This window comes from Pleurodeles waltl, chromosome 2_2, assembly GCF_031143425.1.
Source record: "Pleurodeles waltl isolate 20211129_DDA chromosome 2_2, aPleWal1.hap1.20221129, whole genome shotgun sequence".
Classification (NCBI taxonomy): domain Eukaryota; kingdom Metazoa; phylum Chordata; class Amphibia; order Caudata; family Salamandridae; genus Pleurodeles; species Pleurodeles waltl.
Window position 1 is genome coordinate 580,419,614 of NC_090439.1, and position 14,557 is coordinate 580,434,170.

The window sequence follows — 14,557 nt, forward strand, 5'->3', positions numbered from 1 at the left end:
TGCCCTGCTAGGATGCCCGGCTTTCATCATGGAGTGCAGCTGTGGGCATCGTCTATTCACCCTGCGTGGATCCAGGGAACAAGGATGCCAGTTGACCCACCTGGCACCGCCAGACTGTCTGAAAGGCAAGTCCAACACTTATCACAGCGTCAGGTATCAGTACCTGCACATCTTTAATGTGCTATTGGACTTTTGCACTAACCCGCATGTTGCTCTTTTGCAGGAGACATCCCTCTAAGAAAGTGTTAAGAGTTTATATACCATCTACACCACAACAGAATCTCAACATACTGCATTTAGCATAACATGAGCACTTCCCACATTCCTTTCGGGCCTGCCTTACATGCTTCACGCCATTTCAGGGAATTTGAAGGGTCAGGCAAATTGTGTTTCCACACCATGCCTTTGTCTTTAGTGAAATGAGTTAAACTGCAGAGAGATTTGTTCCCCTCCATAAAGAACAACCAACATCCTCGTTTCTTTGCAATGCAGCATAAAAGAGCCTCTTTTGAAAACAAATGTCCCCCATTTGACGTCAACTTGAACCCTTGTTTGCACAGAACATGTATTGAACTAAAACCAAATGCCCTTTGGTTTAATCCAAGAGGCCAGTAATTATTTTTTTATTTTATGACATTTTAGTAATGTAAACGGCCGGAATGTACGATTTATACCCCATGTTTATTATTTCTCTGTGCCCAACATGCCATTTCCAGTGTATAACCACTGGTTGGCCATCGAGGCTATGCAAGTGGAGTTTTGCCTCTGAAGCAGTGATTAGACATTAGAATGGAATACATTCTGCTTAGAGCCTCTGGCCCATTGAAGAGGATGTGAAGCTTCCTCGGAAAAGGAAATACCAGCACAGCACCGATAGGTATTATTGTACGTAACTATCTCTCCATGCTTCAAGCCAGCATGGAAAGGTTTCGGGACTTTCCAAAAAAATGCTAAAAACCCTGGGGCTGTTTCATGAAAGTATTTGTGAGTATGGGAAGAAGTACTCTTTTACCTACTCCTACATGCTTTTGTAAATCGCTCTAAACCACCACCTTCCTACTAGTAAAAGTGCAAAGAGGGTGCAGTTCTGGCTATCCGTACAAATTGTACTCGAATAGTCCCATTTTATTTTACATGTTTTGGTGCCTATTCGCAAAGGCCTTTAAGACTCCCCTAGATAGTATTACAGGTGTGTGCTATTTCACATATTCAAAAACGACCTTGTTGAAATGGCCGCCTTGTGTGGACTGATAACTAAGGCCTGACTGCGGGGAGTTTCAAATGTGTGCGTGGGAAACAAACCAAAAGCTAATGAAGCTACCCAAAGCATAGTTTGTTGTCAATATTTAGGTCAACAATGGCGATGCTAACTTTGGACTTAATGTTAAAGATCATTGCTGACCTATAATTTCAGCTGCAAGATATATTTTGCCATGTACTGCCACATTCTTCTCTTATAGTTTGAATCTGTTCCTGGCTTTTTTCTTGAGGGGTGGCTTTTTTGTGCATGTTTTAGAGAGATAAATAATGCTACATGGTCCTGGAACACTTTGTTGTAACACACATAGCATAATTGTATGAAATTGGGTTAACGGGTATGGAGGGGAAGGGTGGAAGCCACAATCAGGCATCAACCACAAACCTTGTCTGGGTGAACAACAAAAGTCACTAAATGAACCTGAGCTGAACCCTTTGTTAGCCTTGCATAAAGTCAGGCTTAACTTAGAGGCGATGTGTAAAGTTTTATGCAGCACACGATCAGTAATAAAGTGAAAACATACATGAGAAATCCCAAACCAATTTAGAAAAGCAGAGTGAATTTTTATACATAAAATGATACCGAAATATCTAATTAGTAGAATCAAAGATATTGTTAATGTTTTAGTGAAAACAGTCCCTAAAAGCACAAAGAGCCACTTGCGGTCACCTGGTCACGCTAGACCAGGGAAAAGTCAGATCAACCATTGTGGACTAGAGGTTGGATAGAGGAACTAGGTTGGTCCGGCTGAAGAGGTTCCTTCTCAAGTCTGGTGCGAAGAGTTGTATTCGCATTGAAGTATGCACTGACAAGGAGGAGGCGGCTTCAGCTTGAAATGCAGGTTGAACACCATGAACGGTCATTGCTGTAGTGTGAAGATCTGGCCATCACTGGAGATTTGTGTTGGTGGATGCCTTGGTCTGTCGTTGCTGTAGCACAAAGTGCAGGTCTAGTGTTTCTGGTTCTCGGGTAGTCACTAATGGTGTAAAGAGCCAGAACCATCAAAGCTTTCTGATGGCAGTCGTTGTGGGTAGAAGAGTTTCAGCACGAATGGACACGAGGATCCCAAACTTCAGGATTCTCACCTTTTGCTCATGGAGGAGGTCCCACTGATGCCAGCCAGTAGTCCAGGACCTGGGGTCTGCTCTTGGGGACCATAACTCACTCCAACACTGGCCAGCAGCAGGGTTCAAGCAAGTCTATGAAGGATCAATTGCAGCTGGGCAGTTGAAGTGAGCCCCCTGAAACTTGTTGTGTCCCTGTAGCTCACAGAGGAGGCTAGCCAGCTAGCCATTGGAGTCGCTCTGGTAGTCCAGGGGTCAAAGGAGAAGGTCCAGTCCTCCTTCCTCAGACAGCCGGGCAGCAAGTCAGTCCTTCTGGCAGCAGAGCATCAGTGCAATTCTTTTTCTGAATCTTCCAGAGGTGCAGGTGTGTACTGAAGAAGGGTCCTGAAGGACCTATTGTTATACGTGGTGCCAGCCTTTGTGTGGGGACTCCCTGCCCTACCCCAAACACTGGTTCTGCAAGGTGTTTACCCTTCCCCTGGTCAGGGGCCTAAACTGTCTGAGGTGACAAAAGGCAAAGCAGGCCTGGTGTCAGGTTCCTTAGTGTGTGCTGGAGGCAGAGCCCTTTGAAGTGTAAGTGGAGCAGAGTACAGTCATCCTGTCAGGAAGGCCCTCTTCCAGTTACACCCAGTTTCCAGTGTTCACTGTCTGGGACCAATATGCATTCTTAATGGGGGAGCCATTACCAGGCCCAGGAAGCTGGAAACTCCTAGAAGGCCTCAGAAACATTGGGGCAGGAAAATACCAATATTCTAAAAGTGGCATTTTCAAAATTGTAATCGAATATCTAACTTTACAATTAAAAAGGATTTTAAGTCACAATCCATTTGAGTGTAAACAGCATATCGCGTCCTGTTCCCAATCTAAAGCTAGCACTCATTAATTAAAATAAGGTAACCCAGTGTTGGCCTACGGGAGAGATAAGCCTTATAGTAGTGAAAAACAACTATGGACATTTTTCACTACCAGGGCATGTAAAACAAAGCATGTCCTACTTTTTAAATACAATGCACCTTGCCCTATGAGCCTTTAGGACATACATTAGGGAAGACATGTAGGTATTATAAAGAAAGGGTAGTTCCTGGCAAAAGGTTTAGTTTGCCAGGTCAAAATTGCAGTTTAAAACCACACTACAGGCTACAGTGACAGGCCTGAGACATGTTTTAAAAGGCTACTTTAGTGGATGACACAATTGGTGATGCAGGCCTAATAGTAGCATTTAATTCACAAGTTCTGAGTACAGGTAGTGCCATTTACTAGGGGCTTACAAGTAAATCAAATGTGCCAATTAGGTGTTGGCCAATTTTGCTATGTTTTAGGAAGAGAACGCAATCACTTTAGTACTGGTTAGGAGTGGTAACGTGCACATGGTCCTAAAGACCAACAAAAGGGGTTTAGAAATGGAAAGCGGAGGAAAGCAAAACAGCTAGGTGATCCAGCAAAAAGGGCCAGACTAAGTACCTGGTCCTCAAACCTGAAGACCTGGCTTCTAGCCTCTGATCTGGCCCTTCACCTAAATACTTTTGGGGGGAAATCACTTTATCATTCTGTGAATCCAATTGTAAATATGTGGAATGTAAAATCCAACATATGATCCCAATTGCTTACTTTTAATCCTTTTACCATTGTATTTAGTTTCCGTACTTTTATGTGCAGCAGCTCCTAATACTCAGTAAAGAACTCTTCTGCATTTGGAGACAAGTTCACTTGATATCAAATACAAGGAAAACACACAATAATTACAATCAAGGGCTGGAACATCTGCTGCAAGTCTCAGTCTGCCATAGAGCTGGATGCAGAAGAAGGAGCAATCAACAGAGATAACAGACTAGAGCTTCAGCAGATGAAAAACTGAAACATACGGGCATTGTGCTGAAGTTTACCTCTTTGTATCTCATCATCCTTCTTGCAGTGGTAGAAATGAACAAGTGGAGATCCTAAATAGACGTTAACAACAACAGTAAACAGCAGCCACAAACAGTTAATATGAATGCTTATTCTGCTACAGCAATTTAAAATATTTTAAATGCTGACTGAAGACCTCGACGGATGACAATTCCCAAGTTCACAACTACTAGCCAAAATAAATTGCCTTTTTTTCCCAACATATCACTCAACTTCACAAAGCATACAAAGGAGACACCGCAATGGAACACCAGTACCACACGTCAAGCTGAACACTGCCATTCTCTGTCACATAGGTAATTTTGATTGAAACTTCATTAAAACTATTCACTTTTACAAACATCAAAGACACGTCTGGCCTTAATTACAGAAGCTAAAAAAAACACAATCATGGGCCTTTAAAAGCAATCAAGGTGATTTCAAGTGTAAACATGTTACAATCATTCTACAATTTCCTTGTCAAATGTATCAAAAGTTACCAATGGTTCTCACTATCCCTGTGCATTAAATTAAATAGCACCACTGGTGGACCAAAAATGATTGGAGGATTTGTGTTTCTTTCGCTCAACTGTGCCAAATATATTGTTTCAAACACTGCGCCTCACAAACGACATTTTAGTCAACCTCTCTTTATAACAATCTCCATGTAAAAAATCTAAGTACCCGCATGCATGGTTGTAACTATACTTATAATCTTCACAATACACATGCTAATACGGTATGAAGCCCCATGGACAAATCCACTCGATTCCAAGCATCACGTACTGCACCAAACTTTTTCCATACCGTCAAAACTATAACCAACACTTCTCAACTATACAGCTCGAAGGAGCCCAGGAATCTGATAAATATAAGAGCACTCACTGCCTTTGTCATTTCTACAAAGTGCTATGTAAATGACACATACTGAGTAGCTACTTAAGCGATAATTCAGAACACGCCTTTCTGCACACAAGGGGTATAGAAGCACTATACAGACACCAATGCAATACAATACAACATTTTACTGATGAAGTAATGTGTGTATTTGAACTACCACTAACACATCTAGGGTGCAAAACCTGAGCCCACTTTGCTCTTGCTAAACAATTGAGTAGCTCTGGGTTTGCACTCAGGTGTGCACTTTGATGTACCTTTGAACTGGTCCAAGAACTCTAAAATCACAGACTGTTGTTGTGGAGTAGGTTGAAGATGGTTCGTGAAATTGTGAAGTACCCTTTAAAATATACTTAAGCAAATACTGATTATAAATAACTTAAAAAATCAGAATCCAGTAGTGAGGGGCTGTCTTATTGCATATTTACGTTTATATAAAAAATATTATTGTACCATGCACAGAAACAAATGCAAAGAATTGTAATCCAGTTCTTCCTTGTGGCAATATACAATCTTATAGGAGAAATGCTGATAATTCAAGTGTAGAAATAAATAGGACGAGAAATACAGTATTTTCCAGTGATGAACTGACCCTTTGATATACCAAAGATAGCATCCCAAAACATACAAGAAAATACGCCCTGAAATATTTAATACATCTTTCACCAAGCAACATAAGAGTGCAGTTTGAATCATAACTTTAAGGTAGTGCATATTGTTGTAATAAGTCCTTGCACTAAATACCATTGCACAGCTGTAAGCCCTGTAAAGTAGGTATTATGTGTTTCACCATAGTGGTAGTTTATCAAATTAAGACACTGAATAAACCTTTCCAGTATTGAAACCCGCAAAACCTCAGGCTTCAGGCAAATATATGGACTTTTTCAACTGCCAGCAGTCCTAGGCAATCTGACACTTTTGGAAAATGTAATTGGCTACAGACTACCACCTCTACAACTCAAGTATTCATGTTTGAATTTTTAAAAGCTTCTGCCTCTTGCCAATATATTACTTACTAACCCATCAAACCCTCTCATTTCTCAGAATACCATACATTTTAGCGCTGTTTCTCACTTTCATCACTACGAAAATTTGGTGGTGTCTTCTGTCTGAAAAACTATAAATTTGAACCACGTATTAATGATTAAATAAGTTGTCTCCGTGTATAGGTAATATGTTAAGTTTTCAGATATAGGCTAACAACAATAGTCTGAACACAAGTTGTCAGCAGGAGTACATTTCTCAAAGTATAAATTTGATTTATGGATCAGATTCAGTCATTTATTTTACCCACACAGCTTTGGGGAATTTTGACAGTCAAAATTTAGTTTTTATTGACAAATGCAGTGGCTCGTGCCTCTGGGGTTCTGGGGCACATACGCCTGCTGAGCCTAAACAAAAAAAGTCAGATTTGATTCCTTGTGGAAATTGGATGGGGAATTATAACCAATGTAACTGTAATCCGAATCCCAGTGGATCAGGGAAATGACGTACAGTGAAACACACTGCAGGAGTGAGCGCAGTCCAGAGCTGTGCAGGACTCTACCAGGGCCTCCGACATTCACCAGCTGAATGTGAAAGTGGACAGACAGCACTAACAACTGCAGACACACGGCTGACGATATCCACAAAATGACTGAAGGCAAGAAACAAGAAAAAAAACCACTAAGACTGCCCTAAATTCAAAGAAAGAACTTTCGTTGTCAACTTTTAACACAGCGTCTCCACACTCCCTAATATCGCCTCATCGACCCCCCCTCTCCACTCATAGAGCCCTGTCCTGCCACAGACCTCACCTTGTATTATTACAGGATGCTGGCCTTGTAATCCCCTGTTCTAACTAAAGCGTTGCATTGCTTTGTAGCTAGGTATGCCCTCTGCATCCCAGATACACAGACACAGAGTATTCGTTGGTATCATAACACAGTGACATATACAAAGATATCTTTTTTTGAGCCGTAAAGTGATAGAAATAGTTGCATACTGACAGACTGATAGCTATGCACCAAAATAGAATGATGGACAAGCGGATAGGTAGACACAAAGCACATAAAACTTTCATCCTTCAGAGCAACATTCATCAGTTGCAGCTTTTCCAAGTGAATTTCTAAAAATGTATCCACACTCCTAAACTGTAAGTCAATTATCAATAAATGCTTACTTGTCAGTATTTTCCAGGTCTTCTTTTCATCATCATAGTACTGTACTAGATTGCTGGGTAGCCGGTCTGGTCCAGGAGGCAATCCGCCAACCAACAACAACATTTTCTTGTTGGATCGAATTCTTCACCCAAAAAAAGAAGGAGAAACTGTAATAAATAACCTCAGAAAGAGCACAACTGATCACAGAGGAACCGTGTAAAGCCAAAAATACCCCTTTACTATCGTTCCCTTTTCACATTTTTCTTTTCTCCTTTGCCAGACCTATCTCTTGTTTGAGGAACGAAGCAGAAAAATTATCAGGAAAGCTGAACATCTTTCTACTTGCGGAATAACAAGCTCCCTTTTATGCAATTTGTTAGAGGTTCGTTTGAATGACCTTTTTCTTATATTATCCCTTTAAATCATCCCTTTTTACAGATGAATACACATGAAATACTCTGGAGTTGTAGTAAGGTTAAGCATTAAAGTTGCATGTCAAAAATCTTATTAGTCAAAATCATTATTATGAGCCATCCTATACTCAAAGAACCTTGAAAGAATTGAGGTTATACGTCGCGTGTGAGAGGCAACTCTCTCCTCAGACAATGAAGTGCACATGCATGAATAGTAAGGATGGGATAAAACCTTCAGGTTACGTTCTACATGCATGCACTTTCGCCATTTTGTTAACTTATCACGGTTACCTATTTTTAACACAGCTCCTTACCTTCCCTTGACATACTTGACCCGCTCTTGGTGGCTGCCTTAGCACCATGAGCGCAACAGAGACGGTACAGTTGCTATGACCCGCCCCGGAGTGGGGACCTGCCAATGTTAGGCACTCAACCGGCAGCGTGAACACTCTCATCTGTAAAAAGTCACTCTAAATTCCTTGCCCGCGTTTTACTTTTGCCCCATTTTCCTCAGGGGCACCTTCTGAAAGGAGAGACTGCCCCCTCCTCATGTACTTGAAATCCGCCGCTATTAACCGTGACAACAATTCCCAATTTGCCTGGCAGTTCCGTAGTAGATGAGTGTAATGTCTCGGAGGCAGCTTAATGCCTTCAACGCCAGACCTAATGAATGCACTCCTGTTGACAATGCTAATGGTTGCAGTAGACCTGTGACTCACACTGGGAGGCCCGGATTCCCAGTCACACATGGAGCTTTTGGTGACAACTCTCTGCCAGAACATAGAAGTGACCATTATAAAAACTCTGCTCCACAAAACGTTTGTGGCACAATCTATAAAAGACATGAGGTATTCAATCCAAAATATGTACATCTTATGCAGTACACAATATGTTGATTTGGCTTCATTTAGCATATCTGCATATTTAATTTGGTATTCAATAGGGGTAGCATTGTTTTAAAATATCCATTTTCAGACTATCTTTAATAGTTGCAATTTTTTTATCACACCTATGTTAACTGTCCCCCCAAACCATTTCTCTGCTTCAGAATGTCGCTTGGTGGGACATCCTGATGCAAGAAATTGTTATTTTGGAAGATAGACCCTCACTCAATTATCAATTGTTGTGACAGTGTGGGGCAGGGCCTTGCTATGGAAGTGCTTCCTTGTTGAACGTGCGTGCAGCTAGGATAATAGCTGCAATACAGTTACTTGAAAGACTGAAGGAACATTTCTAAAGTAATTATGTGTATCTGCATCTTCTGTGCTATAAACCGAAACGTTTGCATTTAAGTATTAAAGTTCATCAATATATTTTAGGCAGTAAGGTGCGGAATGACTGGCCGCAGAATTTAGTACAGGTTTGTGTGTATGTGTGTGGGGCATCAGAGCCAGCAAGAAGGTGAATGGCTATCAAGTGGCACTAATCTCCCCATCACATCTTGTGACCCCTGTGGTAGTGGGAACAGTTCCTCACTGCTGAAAAACATGTTTTCTCTTAGCTGCTGGGAGTTGTGTACTGTATGGCTACCAGCAGTTCAAAAATATGTAGAATTTCGAGCCGTCTAGGTTTGTAACTTTGCACACCCATTCAGCTGTGTCTCCAATGAACTTCTAAATGATCAACAGTATGAGTAGTTCTTAATGGAGCTTTTGAATTGGGAGCCTTAGTTGGTGTGGTAACCAATGTAGGACAGTACTATATATCTTGAATGCTTGTACTGGAAGTACAAGAGTTACAAATGTCAACATAGGCTGATGAACAACCAGAGTGAGTTAGTATTTCTGTGAAAAGTGAGAGACACAAAGTTACTATAGTCTACAAGCATGGAAAGGGCTCTCTACTAGGTGCTAGATACAATAATCTACTTATCAGTTTGATCAAATGATAGGAACACCGATAGTGGGTCTATAAGTATGATCAAATACTAAACAACATCCCATTCTCCATTATTTAGCAAATGCAGTGATTTCCACCAGCAGCCACAAGGAGATGCAGGGTCTTTTACTGCTCATCCCAAACCTGTGCTAATCAACATTTGCCTCCTAACAAGAGCTACACAATTACCCTCTTCTGCTCTTTCTGTGTTGGCAATTGTCCTTCTGCCTGGCCAATTGTTCTTAAGACCTTAGCGATGCCTGTGGGAGGTGCACAGTTGGATGGCCTCAGATGGCTAGGCCCCATTGTTCCTGGAACACTAGAGGTCTACCCGTTAGTGTTAATTCTTCAAGAACACTGCAAGATGGTTGTAAACATATTTTGAACTCTGACAAAAAATGTTTGGTGGTACATCTGTTGCATGTGGAGTAATTGAGACAGTAAAAAAGCAAAATAATTTATTTATACTAATGAATGCGTTTATGGTGTGTATGCTTTCAGTGTTCTTGATACAGTCCTGGAAGTTTTTTTCAAATCTTCCCCTTTTTGCTTGACTAGTAAATAAGTCATCAGAGTGAATTGATAATGTTTTTGTCTCTGGTCAATAGGTCAAATGTTTATTGACCGGATCTAAAACAGGGGTCTAAACTAAAAAATAGGGTTTAGATTAAGAGGTCAAAACCAAGCAACAGGTTTATATTTAATGGACGCTGCTTCTGTCAGTACAACTGTGCTTGATACACATAAGGTTGTTGTTTATAAATCTGATCTAAGGAACTTAGGGGGTCATTCCGACCTCGGCGGTCTTTTCAATAGACCGCCGAGGGACCGCCATACGGAAGACCGCCAGTGCTGGCGGTCTTCCGCATGGGCCATTCTGACTGTTGGCAGCGCTCCACCCGTTTCCGGACGAAGAGCCGCCAACAGCCATACTGGCGGCAGGCGGGGAAGTGGAGGTAGCTCCACCTCCACCGCCACGCCAACAGAACACCGCCCAGCGAATCACGACCTGTGATTCGCTGTGGCGGTGTTCTGTTGGCGTGTCGGTGTCGGCCGAGCTGCCCGTTCCCTCCCGGAGGATCACCAGGAACAGGTAAGGTGATCGTCCGCTAGGGAAGGGGGGTACGGGGGTGTTGTGAGTTGTGTGCGTGCATGGGGGTGTGCATGGGGGTGTGCGTGTGTGTATATTGAGGGGGCGTGTGAATGCGTGCATGAATGCGGGGGGGGGTATGTATGTGCATGAATGCGTGCCTGTATGTGTGTGTATATGTTGGGGATCGGGGTGGGGGACGGGGGTCCTGTAACCTTTTGGGGGTGGCAGGGGTGGTGGGGGGGTAGGGGAGGGAGTCGGGGTGGGGTTGGGGGTGGGGGAGACCCCTATCAGTGCCAGGGAAGGGATTCCCTGGCACTGATAGTGCTTACCGCCATGGATTGCATGGCGGGCCCCAACCGCATGAAATCCATGGCGGTAAGCCGGGGTCAGGCGGGTTGGAATACCGCCGGCGGTATGTGACGACCGCCGGCCTGGAGTCCCAGGTCTCCAGCCCGGCGGTCGTTACCGCCGTGGCGGTCGGAACGGTGAAGCGGCGGCTGACCATGGCGGTAACCGCCATGGTCAGAATACATGAAAAAAGACCACCAGCCTGTTGGCGGTCTTACCGCCGCTTCCCCGCCGACCGCCAGGGTCAAAATGACCCCCTTAGGCCCATATTCACAAATATTTGGCGCAACTCAGAGCAGCAACCAAAGTTACTGCACTGCCTTGCATCAAAGAGACAGAAAATATATGCACCATGTCTAATATACAGGGAGTGCAGAATTATTAGGCAAATGAGTATTTTGACCACATCATCCTCTTTATGCATGTTGTCTTACTCCAAGCTGTATAGGCTCGAAAGCCTACTACCAATTAAGCATATTAGGTGATGTGCATCTCTGTAATGAGAAGGGGTGTGGTCTAATGACTTCAACACCATATATCAGGTGTGCATAATTATTAGGCAACTTCCTTTCCTTTGGCAAAATGGGTCAAAAGAAGGACTTGACAGGCTCAGAAAAGTCAAAAATAGTGAGATATCTTGCAGAGGGATGCAGCACTCTTAAAATTGCAAAGCTTCTGAAGCGTGATCATAGAACAATGAAGCGTTTCATTCAAAATAGTCAACAGGGTCGCAAGAAGCGTGTGGAAAAACCAAGGCGCAAAATAACTGCCCATGAACTGAGAAAAGTCAAGTGTGCAGCTGCCACGATGCCACTTGCCACCAGTTTGGCCATATTTCAGAGCTGCAACATCACTGGAGTGCCCAAAAGCACAAGGTGTGCAATACTCAGAGACATGGCCAAGGTAAGAAAGGCTGAAAGACGACCACCACTTAACAAGACACACAAGCTGAAACGTCAAGACTGGGCCAAGAAATATCTCAAGACTGATTTTCTAAGGTTTTATGGACTGATGAAATGAGAGTGAGTCTTGATGGGCCAGATGGATAGGCCCGTGGCTGGATTGGTAAAGGGCAGAGAGCTCCAGTCCGACTCAGACGCCAGCAAGGTGGAGGTGGAGTACTGGTTTGGGCTGGTATCATCAAAGATGAGCTTGTGGGGCCTTTTCGGGTTGAGGATGGAGTCAAGCTCAACTCCCAGTCCTACTGCCAGTTCCTGGAAGACACCTTCTTCAAGCAGTGGTACAGGAAGAAGTCTGCATCCTTCAAGAAAAACATGATTTTCATGCAGGACAATGCTCCATCACACGCGTCCAAGTACTCCACAGCGTGGCTGGCAAGAAAGGGTATAAAAGAAGGAAATCTAATGACATGGCCTCCTTGTTCACCTGATCTGAACCCCATTGAGAACCTGTGGTCCATCATCAAATGTGAGATTTACAAGGAGGGAAAACAGTACACCTCTCTGAACAGTGTCTGGGAGGCTGTGGTTGCTGCTGCACGCAATGTTGATGGTAAACAGATCAAAACACTGACAGAATCCATGGATGGCAGGCTTTTGAGTGTCCTTGCAAAGAAAGGTGGCTATATTGGTCACTGATTTGTTTTTGTTTTGTTTTTGAATGTCAGAAATGTATATTTGTGAATGTTGAGATGTTATATTGGTTTCACTGGTAATAATAAATAATTGAAATGGGTATATATTTGTTTTTTGTTAAGTTGCCTAATAATTATGCACAGTAATAGTCACCTGCACACACAGATATCCCCCTAACATAGCTAAAACTAAAAACAAACTAAAAACTACTTCCAAAAATATTCAGCTTTGATATTAATGAGTTTTTTGGGTTCATTGAGAACATGGTTGTTGTTCAATAATAAAATTAATCCTCAAAAATACAACTTGCCTAATAATTCTGCACTCCCTGTATGGTGAATTTTCTCGCATTTTTTCTCTCTCCCAGGACTGGAACACTTTTGGCTGCCACACGCCATCACTGGCACCATTGTACCATAGTGCATGGATGTGTGTGCTCTCTAAAGCAAAGGTTTTGTATTGGAAGGAGTCCCTTACAATACACAAACTATCCTTTAAGACTTTTTCAAGTTTTACATGTGTTATACAATGCAGCACACATGTACATTTGTCAAAAAAGAATAAATTAAAGATTTATCTTTGTTATACCTACCTTGAAGAGGAGTAAGGTTTTGGCACAAATCCCTGTCTACAAATGTATATAGATAGGAATTTGCATCAAACCCATGAGTGGTTGGATGGGACTGCCTATGCACCACCCATGGAACGCCCCTGTGATGCAAAGTAGCACAAAGTAGCACATGGAGCAACTTTGCTTTATTTTGGTGTACTTTCCTAAGCGAATCCTAGTTTGCATTCAATAGTAGATCCCAATCTTAAATTGCACACTGGCTTTGACTCATTTTTGTGAGGCAAACCTGGTGCAAAGTATTAGTAAATCTGGGTCTAAGTTTGGAATATACTGATTGTAGGACACTAGGTGTGGGTTTAATAGTCTGATATATAGTCGAACATGTTTGTGGCCCAATTCAATAGGAAAAATGTAAGTTTATCCCCATACATTAGTGCCATTAAAGTGACTTTGCATTTTTCTTAAAATTACAAAATATGGAACAGTTGCAGCTTCCCAAGTATGGTTCCAAAATTCATTTATTAATTCTCACGTATACCTATGTGGCCACCTTTTTGCATGCATAGTTTATACATAGTGTAAATTTACGACTTGCTAACTGTGAAATCTAAATGCTATTGTACATGCCATTCCATTCTCTTTGGGGATTTTTTTTCCTAAGCAGATATCTCTTCTTTCATATCCACACCAATTTTAGGTGTATTCTCCCTCCATTCACTGTGTGATTAAGGATTTTCTTTTTCCCTTAACCTAAATAAATCTCCTACCATATCCAGGTTAAGAATATGCCTAGGAAATATTTGTGAGTGCCTACAAAGTCAGATGTTGGTTTGTGTGTGTGTGGGGGGGGGGGCGGTGGGGGGGAGGTGGTGTTCAGCAACTTTCCTGGGCATTCTTGTTCTGGAATGCCCAATCCCTGCCTGAATAAGCAGGTTTAGCACCACACACCATAGAGATGTAATATTATTTAGGCATAGATTGGTGCACAAGTGTATACTCTTTCTTTGTGATTAGAGTGTGTCATATAAACAGGTACCTTCGGGCAAACAGACTCTCTTGTGCTGACCTTGGAAATCACTTTATTATCACTGGAGAAAAATCTTTCCTTGAGTAATTGATGTTTGGACTATGCTAGATGAATCCATAGGAAACAATGAGCTACATCAGGGCAAGAATATCAGGAACTTACTGACAGCTAGTGTCACTTTTGAAGATTCAGAGCTGGTGATGGTCAGCGTTAGAAGATGATCAACAACCATGGATCTCTTAAAGATAAACCTAAAAAGGAAATATATCTGCCCACATTCGCAATGATTAAACATAAAGGTATATTGGCGTATGGAAGAACATGCAGTATCGTAAAGTTAAAGAAAGAGGTGGTAGTGGCAACATAAAAAACAAGAACCCTTTAGTCG

General features: G+C 42.3%; 1 protein-coding gene across 2 annotated transcripts in view; it reads right to left on the reverse strand.

Moving 5' to 3' along the window:
• Positions 1-14,557, reverse strand: part of KLHL14 (kelch like family member 14) — a 129,078-nt gene that overhangs the window by 68,161 nt on the left and 46,360 nt on the right. For both annotated transcript variants that reach the window (XM_069220095.1, XM_069220094.1), the window contains exon 3: positions 7,265-7,386. In XM_069220095.1, the coding sequence (XP_069076196.1) occupies positions 7,265-7,386 (122 nt within the window). The remainder of the gene's footprint in view (positions 1-7,264; positions 7,387-14,557) is intronic.